At 40.9% G+C, this 16019-nt stretch overlaps 1 protein-coding gene across 1 annotated transcript; it reads right to left on the minus strand.

Moving 5' to 3' along the window:
• Nucleotides 1-10908: 10908 nt before the first annotated feature.
• Nucleotides 10909-15694, minus strand: LOC111624612. The gene is made up of 2 exons (XM_023367510.1): nucleotides 15105-15694; nucleotides 10909-15045 (listed from the first exon to the last, which is right to left on the minus strand). The coding sequence occupies exon 2, from the start codon at nucleotides 14940-14942 to the stop codon at nucleotides 10926-10928; it is 4017 nt and encodes a 1338-aa protein (XP_023223278.1). The 5' UTR covers nucleotides 14943-15045; nucleotides 15105-15694; the 3' UTR covers nucleotides 10909-10925.
• Nucleotides 15695-16019: the final 325 nt, after the last annotated feature.

Below are 16019 nucleotides of genomic sequence, written 5' to 3' on the forward strand. Positions count from 1 at the left end.
ATCTCTAACTCGGAACACGATGAATGTATGTTTAGAGCACATCTATGGGTTTCCAAACGAGGTCTTGGCAGAGTCTTTGTGAAAATATCAGCAACCATTTCTTGTGTTGGACAATACACAACTCGTGTTCTTTCTTTAAAGATCTCTGATGTGATGATACAATACATATTTTGTGGTGTTATGACGAAAGCACTGCATACTATAAAATTTATGAAGATCATAAAATGGCATAAAGCTTAATTTTGAAGTTAGAGAAGTTTTATTTAAAAAAAAAATTGTAAATGCTAATCACGTATAAAATCGCCATTAAGTTTGACCTTACTGGAGATATGACACACGACCCTTTATTTTCCACCTCCTAGATCTATAACCACAAAAATCTAATATCCCCAATTCCCCTAATACAAAACCCTCGCAAAATTTCAGAAATTTTTTATAAAAGACACAGGAATTATTAAGCTTTAACCATTTTAATGCCAAATGAAGGATTTTAGTCTCCAGATTCCGCATATCGTATCACTTGGCACAATGGCATAGCGAACATAACTGATGCCCGGGGCAATACATTGGCGCTCCCTTCCCCTCCAGAAACAAATCTTGTTTGTCTTGGAGATGACTCGCAGAGGGGCGCCAACCGTTTGGCGCCCCTCTGCGAGTAACGCCCGGGGCATAATAGGACCCCTTGCCCCCTCGCTACGCTAGCGGGTCTTCTTTCCGTATTCCTTGATATTTCTGTCTTCTCTTTCCTAGCTATCATCCTCGATTGACGATTTTTCCCCTTTCCTCTCGCGCCAGTCTCCTTTAACCAATCCAGTGTCACCCCCTATTCTCCAGTGACCCATCGACCATTGAGTCAACCAATTACGGTGAGGTCAACAGAACAAAGGCCGGAAGTGAAATTTATGAAGGGAAAATGCTGGAAGAAAGAGAAAAAGAGAAAAAAAACAAGGCTCAACAAGCCATACATTGACAATTAGATACCGGTAGCAAATCAAGTAGCTTCAATAACGCTCGCTCGCTCGGGAGTATTTAAATCAGAATCACAAATCACATGTAAACAAAATAAACAACTGCGCTAGAAGTGTCGAATTTGAACGAGCAAGTGCACCGCCTGCGGTGCACTTGCTCGTTCAAATTGGTGATACCGCCTGCGCGTATCACCCATTCCCGAAACACGGAGGAGATTGTTTGATTGGTTTATTTTAATAATTGGCGATTTTGAGCGCCATCCTTTGAAAGGCGCCCGAGGCACGTGCCTTACTTGTCCCACCCTAGCTACGCCTCTGACTTGGCATCACATTAGGGTTTGTTTTCACCACGTTCTTAGTTTGTTTGTTAAGTTACGGTAACGCAACACTTAGGCGATCTGGGAATGCCTTCCGGGTGGTCTTTTTAAGGGTAACTGGCCCCTATTCAGGTGTTACAGACGTGGAAAAAATTCAACGTTACCAATCCGTCCTGGCGAGGGTCGAACCTACGACCGAACTCTCAGTGCTTAGAGAACAGGAACCGCTTGGCTACTGGTGGGCCTTCCAGCTTCCTAAGCACGAACCCATTTTGAATTCTGAAAATTTGGAGAAGCGTTATAAACAAGTAATCGTCACAGCATATTTTCTCGGAAATAACGAAAAAATCGACGATTTTGAGACGTTAGTTGATAGAAAAATATGTTTGCTTGAAAATATTTATTTAAAATTAATATTTGTTTGTTGCTCTTTTATGCAGATGAGATAGTACTTTACTTTTGATGATGGCAGAGACAACAGAGACGAAATTGAAAACGTGTTCATATCTGTAAATGCAGCATCAAAAGTAGTAGGGATAAATATGATAATAGAGAAGGGCGAGGAGAAAGTGCCGGACAGCAGATACTTTCAATTTTTTTCGAATTTTCACGAATACTTTCTTTTGATAAATGTTTTGCTTCTCTTGTCAACGATCTTTTCTGATAAGTTCGTATGCTCTGAAATATTTAATTTCTTCCCTAATACCAAATACGCTATTCAGGCATTGTTAATAGGAATGATAACCAGTTGGAGTCTACAGTTTTGTTAAAAGGGCCACATTGGTTAATCTCTCTGTCAGATTTCCTTCTGAAGTTGACATTCGATTGGGTAAGATAATACAGTTGAGATTTGCATTGGGCTTAACTGCTGTAATGTTAGTTGAGGTATTTTTTCGTGTTTTTCTCGATATGAATCTATACATGGCAATGAAAAAGATCACTAAATTTGAATTCTTATTTTGTAATGTCGGTTGGTCGGTGTTATTCTCGGTTTGTACGAACCATTTACTTTTCGTTTTGGTTTTATAAGTACTTCAGAGTTATATTTCATGTTGCATGCGACTGTACGATCAGCCAAAATAGAAGAATGTCCATAGTCCAAATTTGTATTGTTCGATCGAAAATATCATTAGTGAGTATGCGAGGTTTGCCGATTGGGGAAAAAGTGTCGCGACAGTCGAGCGGTCAGCACTGTCGTGTGGGAGTGGAAAAACTTACTGAGACAGGTCTTCCATCGCAAACTATTTATTAAATATAAAAATTTCGCTTACAACTACTGTTTTCTTCGGCGTAAGGCCTATCCACAGAGTGAATCAGTTCAAAGTTCAATCTTACGATCTTCTCTTCTTTTGGCGAAGATGATGAGGAAAACGTAGGCTCCGGGGTGCACAGCACAACTTGAAGGGGTGATTCTCACAGTAGATTATCCTTGGCGAAAGTTGCTGGGACAGGATGGCGAAAACTTCTTTCGGGACGACGAACCGCAGGAAAAATCCAGAAGCGGAGCACACCGAACTTAGTAACCAAGAACGTCACATCCTATTTTTGCGCGATTTTTATAAGTTTTTCTGAGTCCCAGATCGAACATTCCGATAGGTCGATGTCGATCTGCCCCCGTTCTCTAATTGGTCTCCCTCCTCGTTACAAATTGTAACGGGATCGGAGCCCAGATCGCGGGGTGAGTCAACTCCGATTGACAATTTGATTCCTATCGAAGACGCTCGATCTAAGTACTCAAATTCATCTATTGTTTCTTTCTGAGAAATTCGTTTTTTCTCAGAAATTTCTACAGATATGACTTTATATGGACATAATATATTCACCTTGCGTTAGACGGTTTCTTTTTACAATATATATTATTATAATAATAAAAAAACACTTTTTTTTATACGAAATTAAAACATTATCTTGCGCGAATTTCGACCTACTTCCGGAGCCTCACAGGGCTCTCCGCCATTTTTAAAATGTTGCTGTGGAGTAGCGACATTTTAGCTGAGAGCGTTGTACGCTGTCAGTTCATTCTCCGGTTGCTTTTCTTGCGCGCTTTTGGTTTCGCGTAACATCGCATGTCTATATCCAAAGGTTTCTACAAATGATCAGATAACAATGAATCGCAGTTACATCGAATAACAAAATTTTAACAATGTATAAATTTTTCCGACAATTTTAACTTTTACATTTAAATTCTATTACATTTTTCTCTTTTTCGACGTCCCGCAGGGAGGTATGGGTGTTTCCTCTGCGTTTCGTCAAATTCGTCTCCTTCAGGAGGGGATTTTTTATTTTTTTTTTGTGCCGCGTTTACGAACATTTCGTGTTGTATTGGATCCGATTTGAACATTTAAATTACATCTGATGACACGCAAAAATTTTACGTTTTGTAGATCGAGCAATTTATACTAATCACAAAATTTCATTTCTTTCTGAAAAAGCCAAAAGGGGGTTTAAAATCGAATATATTCGCGTTTCCTTTCAGGTTCTTCGGAACACAAATAGGGATTCGATATACGTAGTTCAATTAGTCTGTCACATTCAGAATGTAGATGTAGAAGATACTTCACAGCCACACTCCGACACACGTGGACGTGTTGAGTGTAAGTCCGAAGATCACATGTCATCTGTGTGTTTGTTTGTCTTCCTTTCTCTCGCAGTTTTCCAACAGAATATTTTTCCCTTTCTTTTTTTTTTGAAATTTGGAGTGGACTACTCCATTTCCGTTCTGAATCGTAGGAGGATGATGGGGTGTCTGCACAGACGGTGGAAGTTCGTGTGTTCCCCATTTTTTTTTTTTGTAGACATACTTGTTTTCCAGATTGTCAGTCTTCTGAACAAGAGACTGTTATCTGTCATCAGAGTTGATGCAGATTACCACAAATCGAGGTCATGTAGTTCGAAGATGACGATTTCTTTGGATTCTGACTACAATTCTGTTGAAAGTTCGATGTTTCTTGAACCTTTTCTGATGACGATTTCAACCTTTCCTTTTTTGAATATCGTCATTTTCTTCCGAATCGGTTCTTTTGATGGTTGCTTTGGTTGTGACAGACAGTTGTTTTACACGCGTTTGAAAATTGGAGGGATAATTTTCCTCACATTTCGATTATATAAATTACTCAATCTATGACGGATATTTGCGATCGTGTTTCTCTCGCGACAATTTTGGATTCGAAAAACACTTGTGTGAACAGAAATTTCACATTCAAAGTTTACAAAGTTGACATTATTAATAGGTCGCGACATAAAACAAAATCTTTTTTTGCTTCACAAAAATCGTTTATGTACTAGTTGTTACTGACTCCTCTCCCTCATGATAGTCTCGTTTGCTGGGTGATAGAGACTACCATTTACAATCTTTGAAGAGTCCGATTGGCGTAGGCGGCGGCAAGCGCTCATGACCCTGGCCTTGAGATAAAGCCTCGCTTTCTTCCGCGCCTGTAACCATCGCGTCAATCGGTAGCGTGATTTTTGATGAGGTCGGGAGAACCCACGGGTATTCATGTACAGGTCCCCGACTTCTAAGACCATAATTATGTGAAGGTTGCGCAACTGATGTTTGCGGGCTCATTTCTGGCGTCTCTGTAGCATCTACCTGGCCTGGCTGAATTGATTCTAAAATAAAATCGTCCCAAGGATCTGTCGATATAGGTAATGGTTGTTCTGAAGTGGATGACTCGGAAGTCTCTGCTTCGGACTTAGGTTCGTCCGTTGCAAAAGATCCGAATTCCATTCGTGCGAGCGCGGGCTTCATCCGGTTAGCGTGAGTGTGCATCTTCTTCCCATTGTGCACATGCTGGATAATAAAGTCGACCGGACTTGTCTCCGCTACTATCCTATAGGGTTCTTGCCATCTTGGGACTAGTTTTCGCTTTAACCCTAATGGAACTGTCACTTCAGTTACGAAAACTCTGTCTCCTATAGAAAATTTGTATGGCTTATTTCTTCGCTGTTGGTACACCTTTCTATCAATTGCGGCTTTCTCTGCATGTTCTTGAGCCAGCTTGTGTGCTAAGGCTAATCTTGCCCTCAGTTCACTTGCATAATTATCGCTAATATCGTAACTGGGTCGGTTGGGTTCAGTCACGACATCAAATGGATAAATTGGATCTCTTCCGTACAACAAATAATATGGGGTTTCGTTTGTACTGGAATGAACAGTGGTGTTGTACGCAAAAAGGGCGTATGGAACCATTTCATCCCAATTGCGCTGGTCTTTATCTACATAATGCGTCAGAATATCTATTAAAGTTTTGTTTAATCGTTCCACCATGCCGTTGCACTGTGGGTGATATGCGGTGGTGAGAAGTCTTTCTATGTGTAGGAGATCACAAACTTCTCGCATCATTTTTGAAGTAAAGTTTGCACCTCTATCAGTCAATAATTGTTTGGGTACTGAATGTCGTAAGATCACCTGTGTAACGAACGCTTTGGCGACGGTTTTAGCAGTAACGTCTGGTAATGGCACTGCTTCTGCCCATCTAGAAAAGTGATCTACAAAAACTAAGAGATACTTGTTGCCATTATTGGTAGTAGGAAAAGGACCTTGAATGTCTAAAGCTGTTCTCTCAAATATTTTTGTGATTTTAGGGAATGTTTGTAAGGGAGCTTGATGTCCGTGTAGAGGTCGTCTCCGCAAACTACATTCCTGACATGTCTGACAATAGTGTATGATATCTTTATTCATATCAGGCCAATAAAACTGCGTCTGTAATTTTTTTCTCAGCTTCTTCGCACCTAAGTGTCCTGAACTTGGAATATCATGGAACAACTTCAAAACGTATTCGACCATAATTTTAGGAATGACAAATCTGTCCCAAGTTTCGTTTCTTTCTGGATTTGTCTTCCTGTGATATAATGTTTGATCCGCATCTAGATAAAATTCGCCACTATCTGTGTTCAGACGCTGTTCCTGCGAGGATGTGTTTTCCGCTAGACGTCGTCTAATTTCTTTACAAAAAGAGTCCTCTAACTGTTGTTCCCGAATCTGAGCTTTACTATATATTGGACGCATCTCGTTTATTGGGGCTATAGGTACTCGACTCAATGCATCTGCATTAGAGTGTGCTTTCGTGAGCGTCCAGGAAAAGCCTTGCGTTGGGTTAACATTTGATTGCGATGTTTTATTTTGTTTCTCGTTTTCTGTTTTGAAAAATGTGCCTATCTTAATTCTCTTCTTTGATTGTTTTGTTCGCGAACTGTTTCCTTTTTGTTTTTTTTTTTATTTCCCGTTTTGCTATTCTCTCTATTACAGTTTGTTCGGGTTAAATCCCTTAAATCCCTTTGATATAAACTATCCTTCCCATTTTTTTTGTCTTTCTATCATTGCAAACTCACTAGCATCCTCACTTAGGTTACGTGGGTTATTAACATTATTATGAAGGTTTGCCAATCCCAAGAATGTAACTTCGTTACCTGTAGGGAAAATGAGCTTCGCATTTTTTATAGAAATTGTAAGGTCATACTTTTCGATTATGTCTCTACCTAGGATTCCGTTATTAGGTTCTGTTATTTTGGGATCCACTATATAACAATCGTGTCTAAAGTTCAATTGCCCGATTATAAATGCTAAATCGAATTTCCCGATCGTGTCTATCGCGTGTCCGGTGACACTAAGTAATTCTACCTCTCTGGTTTCAGCTTTCTTTAACTCGCGCAGGTTCGAAAAAAAATCTTTTGATATTAAAGAAACTGCCGCGCCTGTATCTATTGTTAATTTCGCCCTTTTATTCTCGATTTCACAGACTAAAGTGCAAGGGGGTAAATCTCTATCTATCAATTTAGATTCTCCAACACCCGATAAACGAGTAGCTTCGCGCGGATAATCTATTATTTGCTCTAAATCTCGACATTGTTCTTTGTTTTCACCGAAGTTATTCTATTTCCGTTACGATTAAACCCTACGTTATCCTTATTTAATTCCTGTGATACATTGTTTGGTTGCCGTAGGCTTTCCTCAGGACTAGGCAACGCTAAATATTTAGGAACGGTCGAGTTATCTAAGGACCGCTCGGCATTAGTGTCGTTTCGAAACCAGCCTTGTGCGTAAGGCATCGGGTTAAAAGACAAATATTCAAAGTCCTGATCGTCTTTGTGTCCCATCTGTCTATACTGTTCTCGATAGAAGTACATTTGTTCCCGATATCGCGATGAAAAGGGATTATTTATAACAGGAACCCGCCATTCTGGAGCGTTAGGGTTTACTCTCCACTCCCCTCGACTGGGTGGAGGAACGGTGTTTCCTCTATACAAATCAGATAGTGGGGGCGACGCATAAATTCCACTTTCTAACCAATTTGGATTAAATTGCCGATAATTTGTTGGTCCCCATTCGTAATTTGACCTAAAAGGAAGTGAATTATATCTTGAGTATCGTCTCGAAGGGGTCTGAACGGAATAATTCAACGACGGTCGGTTATTTGTAGGAAAACGTGGTTGTTGTTGTGAGCGCTGGGGCTGTCCAAAACGGCGCGGAGAGCTCGAATAGGTATTGGGGTTCCCTACTTCCTGTCTCTCTCGCATCGCGGATGACGTCATTCGTCTATTTTGATTAAATTCTCCTCCTCGCGCACTAGTTGTTTGCGCTGTCCAGGACCGATTGTCTAATCTCTTCCCTAAAGTTTCTATCTGTTTAGCGATTTGACTAATTTTCGCTTCTAATGCCTCTTCCTTACAGGGTTTTGTTTTCTCAGCTTTAGTTCGGGAATTATCTGCCAACTCCTCTACGTTTCCTATATAATTTCGCTGTTTGTTAGTTAATTGCTCAATTGTTTCCTCTCTTATCGCTATTTTTAAAGCTTCTGAAAATGTAGCTGGATCATGGGTCATTACGTTGCGCTTCATTTTTTCATTTAAGCCGTGCAAGAATTGAATGCGGAGTTTCTCGTCCAATTCTCTCTGCTGACACCGCTTGATAATGGCATTCTCTTGCTCGTTTGTCCCGGTTTGATCTACGATTATCGCGCTAACTAACGTTTGTAACCTAACGGCGAATTCTTGAACTCTTTCGTCTTTGCGCTGCGTACACGCGTGGAATTTCTGTACCTTAATGGAATATGGTTCTTGGTCAAACCTAGTTATCATTAGGCGTTTAAAAGTTGCGTACTCCGTTACTTCTTTCATTTGGAGGTCGCGCCACGCAAAATCTCTCGCTATCCCTGTCAATTTACACTTAGCGATGCTTAAACATTGTTTAGGGGTCCAACCTGCTAATCCTGCGACTTCTCCTAACGTATCAAAAAAATCTGTTACGCGCCCCACGTCTCCCGAGAACGTAGGTATCATCCCACTAAAGGCTGAAAGGGCGCTAAGCGAGCCGCCTCCTAAGTCGCGAGTTGGCGCTGGAGAGCCTGTCTCTGTTTCCATAGTTCCTTCCCACTTTTCTCTCGGCTGCCTCAACAATTATTGTGGGACTGAAATTGTTTGCAAATGTTGCAAAAACAATCAGAAAAATCCTGCTTGCTGACACCAGTGCGAGGTTTGCCGATTGGGGAAAAAGTGTCGCGACAGTCGAGCGGTCAGCACTGTCGTGTGGGAGTGGAAAAACTTACTGAGACAGGTCTTCCATCGCAAACTATTTATTAAATATAAAAATTTCTCTTACAACTACTGTTTTCTTCGGCGTAAGGCCTATCCACAGAGTGAATCAGTTCAAAGTTCAATCTTACGATCTTCTCTTCTTTTGGCGAAGATGATGAGGAAAACGTAGGCTCCGGGGTGCACAGCACAACTTGAAGGGGTGATTCTCACAGTAGATTATCCTTGGCGAAAGTTGCTGGGACAGGATGGCGAAAACTTCTTTCGGGACGACGAACCGCAGGAAAAATCCAGAAGCGGAGCACACCGAACTTAGTAACCAAGAACGTCACATCCTATTTTTGCGCGATTTTTATAAGTTTTTCTGAGTCCCAGATCGAACATTCCGATAGGTCGATGTCGATCTGCCCCCGTTCTCTAATTGGTCTCCCTCCTCGTTACAAATTGTAACGGGATCGGAGCCCAGATCGCGGGGTGAGTCAACTCCGATTGACAATTTGATTCCTATCGAAGACGCTCGATCTAAGTACTCAAATTCATCTATTGTTTCTTTCTGAGAAATTCGTTTTTTCTCAGAAATTTCTACAGATATGACTTTATATGGACATAATATATTCACCTTGCGTTAGACGGTTTCTTTTTACAATATATATTATTATAATAATAAAAAAACACTTTTTTTATACGAAATTAAAACATTATCTTGCGCGAATTTCGACCTACTTCCGGAGCCTCACAGGGCTCTCCGCCATTTTTAAAATGTTGCTGTGGAGTAGCGACATTTTAGCTGAGAGCGTTGTACGCTGTCAGTTCATTCTCCGGTTGCTTTACTCGCGCGCTTTTGGTTTCGCGTAACATCGCATGTCTATATCCAAAGGTTTCTACAAATGATCAGATAACAATGAATCGCAGTTACATCGAATAACAAAATTTTAACAATGTATAAATTTTTCCGACAATTTTAACCTTTACATTTAAATTTTGTATTACATTTTTCTCTTTTTCGACGTCCCGCAGGGAGGTATGGGTGTTTCCTCTGCGTTTCGTCAGATTCGTCTCCTTCAGGAGGGGTGGGTTTATTTTTTGTGCCGCGTTTACGAACATTTCGTGTTGTATTGGATCCGATTTGAACATTTAAATTACATTTGACGATGCGCAAAAATTTTATGTTTTGCAGATTGAGCAATTTATACTAATCACAAAATTTCATTTCTTCCTGAAAAAGCCAAAAGGGGATTTTAAAATCGAATATATTTGCGTTTTTTTTCAGGTTCTTCGGAACACAAATTGGGATTCGATACGTAGTTCAATCGGTCTGTCACACTCAGAATGTAGATGTAGAACATACTTCACAGCTACATCCGACACACGTGGACGTGTTGAGTGTAAGTCCGAAGATCACATGTCATCTGTGTGTGTTTGTCTTCCTTTCTCTCGAAGTTTTAAAACAGAAAATTTTTTTGCTATCTTTTTTTTGGAAGTTTGAAGTGGACTACTCCATTTCCGTTCTGAATCGTAAGAGGATGATGGGGTATCTGCACAGACGGTGGAAATTTGTGTGTTCCCCATTTTCTCCGTTTTCCAGATATCCATCTTCTGAACAAATGACAGTTCTCCGCCATCAGCATAGATGCGGATTACCACAAATCGAGGTCATGTAGTTCGAAGATGACGATTTCTTTGGATTCTGACTACAATTCTGTTGAAAGTTCGATGTTTCTTGAACCTTCTCTGATGACGATTTCAACCTTTCCTTTTTTGAATATCGTCATTTTCTTCCGAACTGGTTCTTTTGATGATTGCTTTGGTTGTGACAGACAGTTGTTTTGCACGCGTTTGAAAATGGGAGGGATAATTTTTCTCACATTTAGATTATATAAATTACTCAATCTGTGATGGATATTTGCGATTGTGTTTCTCTCGCGACAATTTTGGATTCGAAAAACACTTGTGTGAACAGAAATTTCACATTCAAAGTTTACAAAGTTGACATTATTAATAGGTCGCGACATAAAACAAAATCTTTTTTTGCTACACAAAAAATCGTTTATGTACTAGTTGTTACTGACTCCTCTTCCTCGTGATAGTCTCGTTTGCTGGGTGATAGAGACTACCATTTACAATCTTTGAAGAGTCCGATTGGCGTAGGCGGCGGCAAGCGCTCATGACCCTGGCCTTGAGATAAAGCCTCGCTTTCTTCCGCGCCTGTAACCATCGCGTCAATCGGTAGCGTGATTTTTGATGAGGTCGGGAGAACCCACGGGTATTCATGAACAGGTCCCCGACTTCTAAGACCATAATTATGTGAAGGTTGCGCAACTGATGTTTGCGGGCTCATTTCTGGCGTCTCTGTAGCATCTACCTGGCCTGGCTGAATTGATTCTAAAATAAAATCGTCCCAAGGATCTGTCGATGTAGGTAATGGTTGTTCTGAAGTGGATGCTTCGGAAGTCTCTGCTTCGGACTTAGGTTCGTCCGTTGCAAAAGATCCGAATTCCATTCGTGCGAGCGCGGGCTTCATCCGGTTAGCGTGAGTGTGCATTTTCTTCCCATTGTGCACATGCTGGATAATAAAGTCGACCGGACTTGTCTCCGCTATTATCCTATAGGGTCCTTGCCATCTTGGGGCTAGTTTTCGCTTTAACCCTAATGGGACTGTTACTTCCGTTACGAAAACTCGGTCTCCTATAGAAAATTTGTATGGCTTATTTCTTCGTTGTTGGTACACCTTTCTATCAATTGCGGCCTTTTCTGCATGCTCTTGAGCCAGCTTGTGTGCTAAGGCTAATCTTGCCCTCAGTTCGCTCGCATAATTTTCGCTAATATCGTAACTGGGTCGGTTGGGTTCAGTCACAACATCAAATGGATAAATTGGGTCTCTTCCGTACAACAAATAATATGGGGTTTCGTTTGTACTGGAATGAACAGTGGTGTTGTACGCAAAAAGGGCATATGGAACCATTTCATCCCAATTGCGCTGGTCCTTATCTACATAATGCGTCAGAATATCTATTAAAGTTTTGTTTAATCGTTCCACCATGCCGTTGCACTGTGGGTGATATGCGGTGGTGAGAAGTCTTTCTATGTGTAGGAGATCACAAACTTCTCGCATCATTTTTGAAGTAAAGTTTGCACCTCTATCAGTCAATAATTGTTTGGGTACTGAATGTCGTAAGATCACCTGTGTAACGAACGCTTTGGCGACGGTTTTAGCAGTAACGTCTGGTAATGGCACTGCTTCTGCCCATCTAGAAAAGTGATCTACAAAAACTAAGAGATACTTGTTGCCATTATTGGTAGTAGGAAAAGGACCTTGAATGTCTAAAGCTGTTCTCTCAAATATTTTTGTGATTTTAGGGAATGTTTGTAAGGGAGCTTGATGTCCGTGTAGAGGTCGTCTCCGCAAACTACATTCCTGACATGTCTGACAATAGTGTATGATATCTTTATTCATATCAGGCCAATGAAACTGCGTCTGTAATTTTTTTCTCAGCTTCTTCGCACCTAAGTGTCCTGAACTTGGAATATCATGGAACAACTTTAAAACGTATTCGACCATAGTTTTAGGAATGACTAATCTGTCCCAAGTTTCATTTCTTTCTGGATTTGTCTTCCTGTGATATAATGTTTGATCCACATCTAGATAAAATTCGCTACTATCTGTGTTCAGACGCTGTTCCTGCGGGGATGTGTTTTCCGCTAGACGTCGTCTAATTTCTTTACAAAAAGAGTCCTCTAACTGTTGTTCCCGAATCTGAGCTTTACTATATATTGGGCGCATCTCATTTATTGGAGCTATAGGTACTCGACTTAATGCATCCGCATTAGCGTGTGCTTTCGTGAGCGTCCAGGAAAAGCCTTGCGTTGGGTTAACATTTGATTGCGATGTTTTGTTTTGTTTCTCGTTTTCTGTTTTGAAAAATGTGCCTATCTTAATTCTCTTCTTTGATTGTTTTGTTCGCGCACTGTTCCCTTTTTGTTTTTTCTTATTTCCCGTTTTGCTATTCTCTCTATTACCGTTCGTTCGGGTTAAATCCCTTAAATCCCTTTGATATAAACCATCCTTCCCATTCTTTTGTCTTTCTATCATTGCAAACTGACTAGCATCTTCACTTAGGTTACGTGGGTTATTAACATTATTATGAAGGTTTGCCAATCCCCAGATTGTAACTTCGTTACCTGTAGGGAAAATGAGCTTCGCATTTTTTATAGAAATTGTAAGGTCATACTTTTCGATTATGTCTCTACCTAGGATTCCGTTATTAGGTTCTGTTATTTTGGGATCCACTATATAACAATCGTGTCTAAAGTTCAATTGCCCAATTCTAAATGCTAAATCGAATTTTCCGATCGTGTCTATCGTGTGTCCGGTGACACTAAGTAATTCTACCTCTCTGGTTTCAGCTTTCTTTAACTCACGTAAGTTCGAAAAAAAATCTTTTGATATTAAAGAAACTGCTGCACCTGTATCTATTGTTAATTTCGCCCTTTTATTCTCGATTTCACAGACTAAAGTGCAAGGGGGTGAATCTCTATCTATCAATTTAGATTCTCCAACACCCGATAAACGAGTAGCTTCGCGCGGATAATCTATTATTTGCTCTAAATCTCGACATTGTTCTTTCGTTTTCACCGAAGTTATTCTATTTCCGTTACGATTAAACCCTACGTTATCCTTATTTAACTCCTGTGATACATTGTTTGCTTGCCGTAGGCTTTCCTCAGGACTAGGCAACGCTAAATATTTAGGAACGGTCGCGTTGTCTAAGGACTGCTCGGCATTAGTGTCGTTTCGAAACCAGCCTTGTGCGTAAGACATCGGGTTAAAAGGCAAATATTCAAAGTCCTGATCGTCTTTGGGTCCCATCTGTCTATACTGTTCTCGATAAAAAGGCATTTGTTCCCGATATCGCGATGAAAAGGGATTATTTATACCAGGAACCCGCCATTCTGGAGCGTTAGGGTTTACTCTCCACTCCCCTCGATTGGGTGGAGGAACGGTGTTTCCTCTATACCAATCGGGTAGTGGGGGCGACGCATAAATTCCACTTTCTAACCAATTTGGATTAAATTGCCGATAATTTGTCGGTCCCCATTCGTAATTTGACCTAAAAGGAAGTGAATTATATCCCGAGTATCGTCTCGAAGGGGTCTGAACGGAATAATTCAATGACGGTCGGTTATTTGTAGGAAAACGTGGTTGTTGTGAGCGCTGGGGCTGTCCAAAACGGCGCGGAGAGCTCGAATAGGTATTGGGGTTTCCTACTTCCTGTCTCTCTCGCATCGCGGATGTCGTCATTCGTCTATTTTGATTAAATTCTCCTCCTCGCGCACTAGTTGTTTGCGCTGTCGAGGACCGATTGTCTAATCTCTTCCCTAAAGTTTCTATCTGTTTAGCGATTTGGTTAATTTTCGCTTCTAATGCCTCTTCCTTACAGGGTTTTGTTTTGTCAGCTTTAGTTCGGGAATTCTCTGCCGACTCCTCTACGTTTCCTATATAATTTCGCTGTTTGCTAGTCAATTGCTCAATTGTTTCCTCTCTTATCGCTATTTTTAAAGCTTCTGAAAATGTAGCTGGATCATGTGTCATTACGTTGCGCTTCATTTTTTCATTTAAGCCGTGCAAGAATTGAATGCGGAGTTTCTCGTCCAATTCTCTCTGCTGACACCGCTTGATAACGGCATTCTCTTGCTCGTTTGTCCCGGTTTGATCTACGATTATCGCGCTAACTAACGTTTGTAACCTAACGGCGAATTCTTGAACTCTTTCGTCTTTGCGCTGCGTACACGCGTGGAATTTCTGTACCTTAATGGAATATGGTTCTTGGTCAAACCTAGTTATCATTAGGCGTTTAAAAGTTGCGTACTCCGTTACTTCTTTCATTTGGAGGTCGCGCCACGCAAAATCTCTCGCTATCCCTGTCAATTTACACTTAGCGATGCTTAAACATTGTTTAGGGGTCCAACCTGCTAATCCTGCGACTTCTCCTAACGTATCAAAAAAATCTGTTACGCGCCCCACGTCTCCCGAGAACGTAGGTATCATCCCACTAAAGGCTGAAAGGGCGCTAAGCGAGCCGCCTCCTAAGTCGCGAGTTGGCGCTGGAGAGCCTGTCTCTGTTTCCATAGTTCCTTCCCACTTTTCTCTCGGCTGCCTCAACAATTATTGTGGGACTGAAATTGTTTGCAAATGTTGCAAAAACAATCAGAAAAATCCCGCTTGCTGACACCAGTGCGAGGTCGTTGACCCGGTGGAAATTGGGGACTTAAAATCCCACTTCTGGGACACCAGTGCGAGGTTTGCCGATTGGGGAAAAAGTGTCGCGACAGTCGAGCGGTCAGCACTGTCGTGTGGGAGTGGAAAAACTTACTGAGACAGGTCTTCCATCGCAAACTATTTATTAAATATAAAAATTTCTCTTACAACTACTGTTTTCTTCGGCGTAAGGCCTATCCACAGAGTGAATCAGTTCAAAGTTCAATCTTACGATCTTCTCTTCTTTTGGCGAAGATGATGAGGAAAACGTAGGCTCCGGGGTGCACAGCACAACTTGAAGGGGTGATTCTCACAGTAGATTATCCTTGGCGAAAGTTGCTGGGACAGGATGGCGAAAACTTCTTTCGGGACGACGAACCGCAGGAAAAATCCAGAAGCGGAGCACACCGAACTTAGAACCAAGAACGTCACTTCCCATTTTTGCGCGATTTTTATAAGTTTTTCTGAGTCCCAGATCGAACATTCCGATAGGGCGATGTCGATCTGCCCCCGTTCTGTAATTGGTCTCCCTCCTCGTTACGAATTGTAACGGGATCGGAGCCCAGATCGCGGGATGAGTCCCCCCGACTGACAATTTGATTCCTATCGAAGATGTTCGATCTAAGTACTCAAATTCATCTATTGTTTCTTTCTGAGAAATTCGTTTTTTCTCAGAAATTTCTACAGATATGACTATATATGGACATAATATATTCACCTTGTGTTAGACGGTTTCTTTTTACAATATATATTATAATAATAATAAAAAAAAACACTTTTTTTTATACGAAATTAAAACATTATCTTGCGCGAATTTCGACCGACTTCCGGAGCCTCACAAGTATACGAAATTAATTGAGTATGTTAATGGTGTGAATGACCGTTTCGACTTGTTTTTTTGGTATCATGTATCTCTATAACATATATATTCTTAGTATTCTGATTGCG

Source organism: Centruroides sculpturatus, unplaced genomic scaffold (assembly GCF_000671375.1).
Source record: "Centruroides sculpturatus isolate CEXI.00-Female unplaced genomic scaffold, Cexi_2.0 scaffold56, whole genome shotgun sequence".
Taxonomy (NCBI): Eukaryota; Metazoa; Arthropoda; class Arachnida; order Scorpiones; family Buthidae; genus Centruroides; species Centruroides sculpturatus.